Consider the following 9,442-nt stretch of genomic DNA (forward strand, 5'->3'; position numbering starts at 1 on the left):
ACAAAAGTGACCAAGAGTGCTCAAATAAGAAAGACAAGACACTGTATCCAACAGTAGTTCCTATGTAGACACACACACACACACAGTAAGCCTTATGAATAGAGGGTTGTGAAACATTGGGGAAGTAATAATAAATAAAAAGTATCAGCTGTTCTGCTGATGATTAGCTGTAAATACAGACATGAACATGTGAGCACGCATGTACAGATGTACATAAACCAGGTGTGTTAAGCATGAACCGTACGGTTAAAGTGGCTGGGTGACTCATGACATCATCATGTGTTATGAACCCTGACTGCTGTCGGAGAGAATGATCTACGGGGGTGTACCAGTCTGTGACTGGAGGACTCGTGCAGAGGGAGATGTGGGTTGTTCCTGATGGATGTCGGATTAGCTAACATCCTCCAAACGTTTAAAGTAAAAATGTAAACACCAGAAAAGCTAATCTTCAACAGATAATCTCTGGTTAGGTGTGAAATACGAATCCACGTCTTCAATCTCAGCAGAAAAGTACAGAAGATTTAAGCAGAAAGGTGAATAAAAGGAACAATAATGATAGCTTATTTCTGTAGTTTTCATACCTGAAGTTAGAAAAAACTATTTTAATTTGCTTCACATCAAGTCGCTGATGTTTCTAAAGTCTAAAGACTCGATGGAATAAAGGGTCCAGAAGAAGGAAAGCAGCAAACACACCAGGAGTTTCGTGGTCCTGAATAATCTCACGCATCTGAAATGAGATGATTAATTCAAATCAGATGAATGAAAAATCAAATATTATTTTAAAGATGAGTTGATATGATTTATGGCTGTTTCTTGGGATTTCTAATTTGGACTTTTCTTTAAAAAACCTTATTGTGTAAACTGCCGTCTTCATGCTGGTGAAGGCTCTCAGTCATCCAGGTCCTGGTAATCCAAAGGGTTCAAATGAAGGCAGCTGGACTTCTTTGGTTTCTTGAAGACGTTTCGCTTCTCATCTGAGGAGTTTTGCTTTCGTTAGTTCATTCATTTATGAGGAATGCAGTTTTTAGGTTTGAATCATTTTTAATATTTTCAGAAGTTTGATTTTGTGACTCCAGTTTTAGACACGTTTACTTTCATTTATTTGTTTTTTGTTTCCATATTTATCCTTTTCCAGACTTTTATTTTGTAAAACTACAGCTTTTCCTCATGGGGAAGCTTTTATTTTGTAATGAAAGCTTATTTTGGGGTTTTACTGTGTGATTGGTCACGTGCTAAACTCCTGTGTGTACTTGTGACTTGTACTTTACATGTATGCATTTATTTTTTTTCAGTCTGAGGATTTAGATGTAATTTTACCCAGAAAGCCAGTTTCTGACTGAGGATGAGCTGAAACAACAGGAAAGGCGAGGTTTTACTGCAGGTGAATGAGACAGTAAAGATGATGCAACAGCAGGTAACGTGTCTGAGAGCTGGAAACATCAGGAGGGAGTTTTTAGACAAAGAGACGGACTCGTATGGATGTGAGTCAGAGATCCAACCATCCAGCTGAGTCCGACTGTCACAAGCTCAGATCAGCAGCGATCCAAAGGAAACAGGAAGCTGGTAAACTTCCTGGTTCGGCTCAGACTGACAGAAATTTTGTTTCCTCACAGCTAATTATGACACGTGCATTATGGAAAAGCCTTAAAGGAGCGAGGAGGAGTTTCCTCTGCTGCTGGTGTATCGATCCATCTCTGAGCCGTCGCAGTCTCACACACAGTTCATCTTCCCTTAACGACGCCATTCATCAGCATCCGTCTCACCCCACTTTCAGATGCGCCTCGCTCACCTGACAGGACCAACTCTCTGCCCCCTAATTGGGACAAAAACAAACACAAATAACAGCTTGACTGGCTTGTTTGGAGCATATTGATGTTTCCACTAAGTGTCTGAACTCTGAACGATGTCTCTCCTCTTCTGGCTCAGAAAAACTAGATGAACAAGTCAGTCAGGCTCTTCTCAACACGCCGTGGCCTCTCAGCAGCTTTAACACATCACAGAAGATGCCCGAGACAGGAATGGTCTAAATGCATGAACAGTGAGGTCAGAACTGGACTTCTTGTTGATTTTCCCCCCTCCCTCACCTGCTGGACTCTGATCCTCTGGAGGATATCAGCTTTCCTTTAAAGCCACCAGAGAAAGGAACAGCTGCAGCCTCTCCTGCATGTTGCTGCATCAGATCAGAGCTCAGTAGCTGCAGCAGGTTAACAGCTGAGAATCAAAGACCAGAGCGGGTGTGTGAAGCGTCTGAGGGAAGTTTTGTTCCCAGAGTGTGGTGCTGCAGGGGGTCTCCTTCATGTCTCTGGGTGTGTTGGGTGAACGGTATCACAGCATCACCCCACCAGCCGAGCGGCAGCTTCACTGGAGGGCTCGTTTTACAACCTCAGGATAAACTGCGGCTCAATGTGGGAAAGCTCCGAAGGATGCTGGGAAGTCAGGTGCTTATGGAAGATCAGGAGCAAACATTTCTACCAACCTCTGAATCTGGGAGGATGTTCTACACACAGTCTGTTTACAGACTCTTAAGGGTCCATCTGACACCTAAACTATCCTTTAAAATTCTTCATTTTGCATAAACTATTTCAGCTGTTTATCATGACTGTAATTATTAGTTCAGTGCTCATAAACAACTAATATTCCTGGAATTGTAAACTTCCTGCCAGTTTCTGCAATTAAATCATTTCTGTTTCATTAGAAAACATCTTAACTTTTAGTTTCTTTGCACCATAATAATTATTAGGGAGTACACCACTATCTGTATCTGTATCTGTAGTCGGAGTGGGCGTGGCCTAACCCGGAAGTGGGTGTGATTTAACCGAAAGTGGGTGTGGTTTACATCAATACGTTATTTTAAGTCTCATCAGAAGTTGCTATGTGTATTGTTTATTTGAAAACTATTTACAGAGCAGCCTCAGAGTTGAGATTAAATGTTTTTGATCACAATAGTAAAGGAACTATGACAGAACAAGGTTTTCAATAAAATCAGAACATTAATATTTAAGTGCATGAATTAAGAGAGAGAGAGAGGAGAAAAGATCTTTTCTACAGCGCCTCTCAAGATAAAAATCACGAGGCGCTTCACAAAAACAAAACATGTAAAATAGAAAAAAGAATTAAGAAAATGATTAAAATATATTTAAAATGAGCAAAAAATAGACAAGTGTGATTAAAAAATGTAAAGAAAAAGAGAGAGTGAATAGAAAAGAGGGAGTGGATCCTGAGGAGGAGGAGAGAGAGAGGGGGAAAAAACCCGACCGGAGAGGAGGCAGTGACTAACGTTTTCAGCTCTGTCTTGTTAAATGCACCATGTACGTTACGAAAAAAGTAACTTTAAATAACTTTTAAGTAACTTTAAAAAGAAGCAAATTGAAGAAAACATAGGGAGTACTGAAGAAACGTGAACAGTGAAGCAAGCACAGAGAGATCCGTTACTGTCTGTGCGTGGATGGACCAGACGCGGACTGAGCTGTGAGCTCCCGGCTGCAGAGTTTTGTGTGTGGGGAGTGGCGGGCGCTCTATGTGACTGGCCAATCACAGAGCGTGAAGACAGTCAGTTATCCAATGAGGATTTGCCTTCAGCACGATTACAGATATTTACGAGTTTTACTCGTTTCATGCTCGTACTCCTCAAATACTTTATCCATACCGGGTACTCGTCTGAAACGAGTATCCGGCTCATCCATAATAATTATTATTCACTGATTCAGGTATTTTTATGGAGTAGTTTTCAACTATGACTTTTGGGGGTGGGGGGCAGCACCTCACCCCTGCCACGTGGACCTCAAGGGATAAACCATCAACCCTGCTCAATGGACGACTTTCCTCGCGGGGTTGCCCATAAAGACAGTGGGAGGGTTATAACATCATTTCAGTCTAATAAAATCCACAATATGTGTTGGTAGCTACTCCCACAGGAAAACAGAGGGCATAAACATTATTTAACTAGTTTAGTTACTTTTTCATCAGTGTCAATAGATTCTTTTTCTGTATCTGTAATAAAGTGAAACACACACACACACACACACGCACGCACGCATGCACGCACGCACGCACGCACGCACACGCACACGCACACACACACACACACACACACACACACACACACACACACACACACACAGAGCACCTGTTTGCATCTGCAGTAAACAAAAACAGAGAGCTTTTGTTTATGCCTCCAGTTCGTCTGTGTTCCAGTAATTCAATATTGACTTTGGCAGAAATTCATCCTCAACTAGGCAATCATCTGTTCTGGGATTGATACCAACGCTCCCTGCAGCAGCACTTCGTCCTCAGCTTTATCTCTCAGGTTCTTAGAAAATTCCTGTGGACTAAACGTGTCCTGAACGTTTTCCTCTGCTGAACAGAAAGATCCAGAAACCACAAAAACAACTAGAAGCAGGTATACAGAAGCCCTGTGGGGTCAAAGTGCAGCCGAGCTCCAAGTCTTACAGCAAAAACGAGAACTTTGAATTGTTGGACCTGCTGTGGCTGAGTGCTGAAAACAATTCGAAGCCGACTTTTAATGCTATTATTTAAGGTAAGACTGATCCGCCATTAGAGAACAGAGGTACTGGGGAGTGTCAGGGTTAGGGCTTACTGGTTTTTAAGTACTACCCGTGTTGCAGTTATATTTTTATGTGAAGAAAAGGAGTGACGCTTCTGGAAGATGAGCAAAAGAAAAAATGATGTTTGGTATGATTCAAGTCAGCAGCTCAGCATTTGTCAGATTAGTGTTCAGTCTCACACTAAAGTCAGGTGTGTGTGTGTGTGTGCGTGCGTGACAAGCAGCCAGGGAGCTTTAGACCAAGTCAGGGGAGTCCAACAAACGCAGGCTCAGACGTGCAGACAGGGCTGGGACAGCAACAGGTATCCAGGTAGCACTCGTATTCTTGTTTCTAATGCTGCATTATCTCCTCTGTAATCTATAACTTTGTCTTCTCCTTTAGCTCTAAACTGTAAGTCTATCTGTGTGTATTTTAATTTGTGTTTTCGATGTGTTTTCACATCATGTCCTGATAATTGTAAAGCACATTGGATTGCCTCTGTGTTTGAAATGTGCTCTAGAAATAAAGCTGCCTTGCCTTTAAGGGTGAGGGACTCAAACCAGCAAATAAAGGAAAGAGTCAAAACAGACTCAAGAAAACATCCTCCTGTGTCCAAAGGTGTTCAAACTGCTCAGACTGCATCTGTATTAGCTTCAAATGTCACATGGCTGTCGATAACTGTACCATCCATCCATTGCGTGCGGGGGGGGGGGTTACACCCTGGATATAGAGCCAAGTCCATCGCAGGGCGATAACTGTACCAAAATGCTTATAATGTAGTACAGTTTCAACAGCCTGATTAAAACGAGGGGCATGGTGGAGCCATCTTCCTAAAGTCAGGTACCTTCTCTGTGGTTTTGAAACATAAATCTGTATGGTTGAATGCTCACACCAGTCTATAAAGTCCTCCACCACAGGGCCATGGTCAGAATCCTGTTCATCAAGCAGAGACACGATTACAGAGTCATCAGCAAACTTCATGATACCTTCCCCTTCCCTCTTACCCCGACACTCATTTGTGTATAAATAACTAAAAGTGGAGAAAGGACACAGCACTGGGGGATCCAGTGGAAGATAAAACACCATTAGCACTTACCCTCTGGGGTCTGCTTGTTAAAAAATCCATCAACCAGCAGACCTGATGGAGATGGAAGAAGGATGAGCGAACAGGAGACCTGACACGAGAATCCATGAGCATCAGATCAGATCAGATCAATGAGGGTTGGAGCACCTGCCTTGCATGCTGTTTAGCCATGACCTTACACCCGTCTCAGCAGTAATTTGCTAACACTGTGAGTTGAACCGGCATCAAGATGAGAGACAGTCACTTTAACCACTAGACCACCAATCCCAATACAATTATTGAAGACGCTTGTTTGCGCGCTGTGATGGAGCGGATGTAGGCGAAGTGCCGGCGCTGTTTCCAAGGATGTTTTCTTTTCATTTGTTGCTTCGCTGTGGCCCATGATGCTTTGTGGATTAGGGTTGAATTTCATTTACAGGTACAAAGACAGGTGGATGAAAATGACCCATATTTAAGATAAATGACATCTCAACAATGCAACGGTGATATTTGAGCATACACTGTGCCTACCTTTTCTCTCAAAGCTTTAACATCATGATATGGCTCCGCTAATAAAAATAAAGTCTAATGTGGCAAACTTCACTAGCAGTGCTCTACTGTCTGCTTATAAAATTCTCATTTAATTATGAGTTCACATGGGAAAACAATTTTTTAATAAAATGAAAAGAAAATCAGCTAAAGTCTTGATAAACAGCTTTTGTAGTTATGAAAATGTTGTTTTTCTGTCCTTTTAGTGGGAAAACTGCAGCTTTTCTGTTTGTTTCCTTTGTTCTTTACAAAAACCCTGAAAATGTTTCTGAGATGTTCTTCATGTTTCCTTCTGGCTTGTGGAGCTGCTGCATCTGCAAAGTCCTACAGAGGTTTCTCCCGTTACAGATGCTGGCAGAGATCCACCCTCTGATCCAGACACAGCAGAGTGATGCTGACAGGAATTGTCTGTAAACAATACCCAAGCACTCAGAGCCATGTAAAACCAGGTCTGGAGCCTGTAAGCGAGTCAGCTCATCACAAGCTCACAAACAAGCTGCTGTGGTATCAGGCAGGAAACAGACACCTGGATGATGGTCTGGTCCAAACAGAGTCAGGAGGAATCTCAGGAATGAAGTCAATAAAAGCCTAAAAGATGCGTCTCTCCTAATCCAGACAGCTGCTGTCTGTCTCCTCTGAGCGCCGGCATTTCTGTCATGTTTTAAACATAGACTCAGATTAAACAGCAGATCCCCCTATCTCCCACATGCACACGGGTTCTGTGAACCCACGGATCTGTGCCCCACACAGAGGAAAGAGAAGGGTGATGTGTAGGCAGGAATCTCTCTCTGCTTCGTTTCCTGTCCTCCACTCCTGTTACATCACGTCTGACCAAGCTGAGCTGAGGGACGCTGCAGACGTCTTACAGAGACACAGCGAAGACAACAAAACATAAACCTGTCTCAGAGACAGATTCAGTCCAATTCCAGTCAGCCCACTGGAGGACTTCAGTCAATTAGACGGAAACAGGTCCATTTGAAAACGAGTTTCCTCCTGAGGAGAGGACGTCTGACGACTCTGAAGGTTAGATTCATAACACCAACGTCAGTCAGTCAGTCCGTCAGTCAGTCAGTCAGTCAGTCAACAAACCAACCAACCAACCAACCAGTCAGTCAGTCAGTCAATCAACCAACCAACCAACCAACCAACCAGTCAGTCAGTCAGTCAATCAACCAACCAACCAACCAACCAGTCAGTCAGTCAGTCAGTCAGTCAGTCAGTCAGTCAATAATCAATCAATCAATCAATCAATCAATCAATCAATCAATCAATCAATCAATCAATCAATCTCAAACCCAAACATCTCAACAGTTCAGGTCTGCTGCAGAGGAAGCCGGACCCCGCAGACGCTCAGGAGCGTCTCTTTCTGCCTGTTCTTGCTAGCCTTTACTTTTGGGTTCCTGTTATTCTCCATGAGCAGGTCCTGGAACAGCTGATTTTTCCTCGGTGAGTCTCTGAGACCTTCAGCCTCCTCCTGGCGTTCCTGACACTGACAAATATGCTGCAGAAACACAACTGACTTCCACTAAATTACAACCATCTGCAGACCTGAGACACTTCCTGTTTTAACCGTTATGCTTGTGTGATGATCTGAATGTGTGTGTGAAGGAAATCTAAGGTTAAACAGGAGCTTCGTCTAAAGCAGGGGTGTCAAACTCATTTTAGCTCAGGGGCCACATTGAGGGAAATCTAGTCCCAAGTGGGCCAGATGGGTAAATTTAAAAAAAACTTAAGATTGTTTTCTTTGTTTTAAAACAATCGATATAAAACAAGGCTGGAGCCTGAGGACAGTGTATCCAAAATAGTACAAGTACAACACCTGAAGTGTACTTGAAAATTTGAAAAAAATTAAAAAAATCAATCAATAAAAAAAAAACACAATCCTTAGTGATTCAAAGTGCTTACAGATCACATGGCTAGATCAGTTTCATGCAGCACTTAAAGCAGGGGTGTCCAATCCTGGTCCTCGAGGGCCGGTATCCAGCACGTTTTCATTTTAACCTGCTTCAACACACCTGATTTCAATCAGCAGGTGATTAACAGGCTTCTGCAGAGCCTGATGAGCTGCTGCACAGGTGATTCAACCAGCTAATCAAGCGTGTTGAAGCAGAAAAACCACAAAACCTGCTGGTTACCGGCCCTCCAGGACCAGGGACACCCCTGACTTAAAGTATATTTGACTCATTTTACTTAACATTTTTTAGCTTTCACCAGCACATCAATATCAGAAGTCACATCCTGAGTGGCAGCCAACTTCAGGATGTGATTCAAGTTCTTGTGTGAGCCTTGAGCGCAGCTTTGTTTTATTTAGACTCATTACAGAGAAAACTTGCTCACAAAGATAAGTTTCTTTTCACTACATTGTATAGTATGAAAATAAAGTTTACACAACCATCTCGCGGGCCGGATTTAACCCGTTTGCGGGCCGGATCCGGCCCGCGGGCCGCATTTTGACACCCCTGGTCTAAAGGAAGTCAGTCGGTCACGTATTCTAATGTATCCTCAGTTCAAGTAGAAATGTCAGCCTAACAGGAAAAGCCAGCTTTCCTCTGGAAGTTCAAAAACACCTTCCTGCAGACACAGCACAGCTGAATAATGCAGACACGTAATTGGCATCGGAAAAGTCAGGAGCCATTCTGTTTCACAGCAAAGCCACAGACCAGAACGTTCCCACTGACTATCCCATTTTTTCACCACTTCTGCTTCATCAGGAGAAAAAGGGAAGAATCCAGCAGCGGGATGGAAGTGTGAGTGAGGATGTGACGGAGAACACAAGATGAGCCGGAAAACCGGGTCAGGCTTTGACACAAAGGGTTTAAAAGCAGGATCCCAAATCAGGGAATGCAGGTGAAACCAGGCTGATAAAAACATTCCTCCCATAAGGAAGCTCATGGAAAGATGATGCCAGAGATTCCTAACGGTTCCGGGTCTGGATGCCAATGCGACACATCAGCAACAAAAGTGACGACAGATTTAGTCTGTTAACTTTTTAGAGACATGAAATAGTTAGGGTTAGAACCCATGTGTGGTTCTGGACCCGGGTCGGGTTAGTGGGGCTGAACACTAACCAAACAGAACCGGGCAGAAACAAAGAGCAGGAGAAAGATCCAAGACAAATAACTCAGTGAAATCAGAATTAGGCTAAATCACACAGAAACAAGCAGAACCGAGCCGGTACCTGAGAATGGGTCACTGTGATAAACGTGAGCTGGAGTCTGAACTCACCGCTGATGGTGGCTCTCTTCGGCAGGATGGTGATGGCTCCGACTGCAGCTTCCTCCAGCTG

General features: G+C 43.3%; 1 protein-coding gene across 4 annotated transcripts in view; it reads right to left on the bottom strand.

Annotated features, from left to right (window-relative positions):
- Positions 1-9,442, bottom strand: part of grm7 (glutamate metabotropic receptor 7) — a 143,370-nt gene that overhangs the window by 54,623 nt on the left and 79,305 nt on the right. For all 4 annotated transcript variants that reach the window (XM_054736915.2, XM_015958318.3, XM_054736916.2 and 1 more), the window contains exon 4: positions 9,382-9,442. This exon is cut by the window's right edge and continues 94 nt beyond it. In XM_054736915.2, coding sequence (XP_054592890.1) covers positions 9,382-9,442 — 61 coding nt within the window. The remainder of the gene's footprint in view (positions 1-9,381) is intronic.

This window comes from Nothobranchius furzeri, chromosome 3 (assembly GCF_043380555.1).
Source record: "Nothobranchius furzeri strain GRZ-AD chromosome 3, NfurGRZ-RIMD1, whole genome shotgun sequence".
NCBI lineage: Eukaryota > Metazoa > Chordata > Actinopteri > Cyprinodontiformes > Nothobranchiidae > Nothobranchius > Nothobranchius furzeri.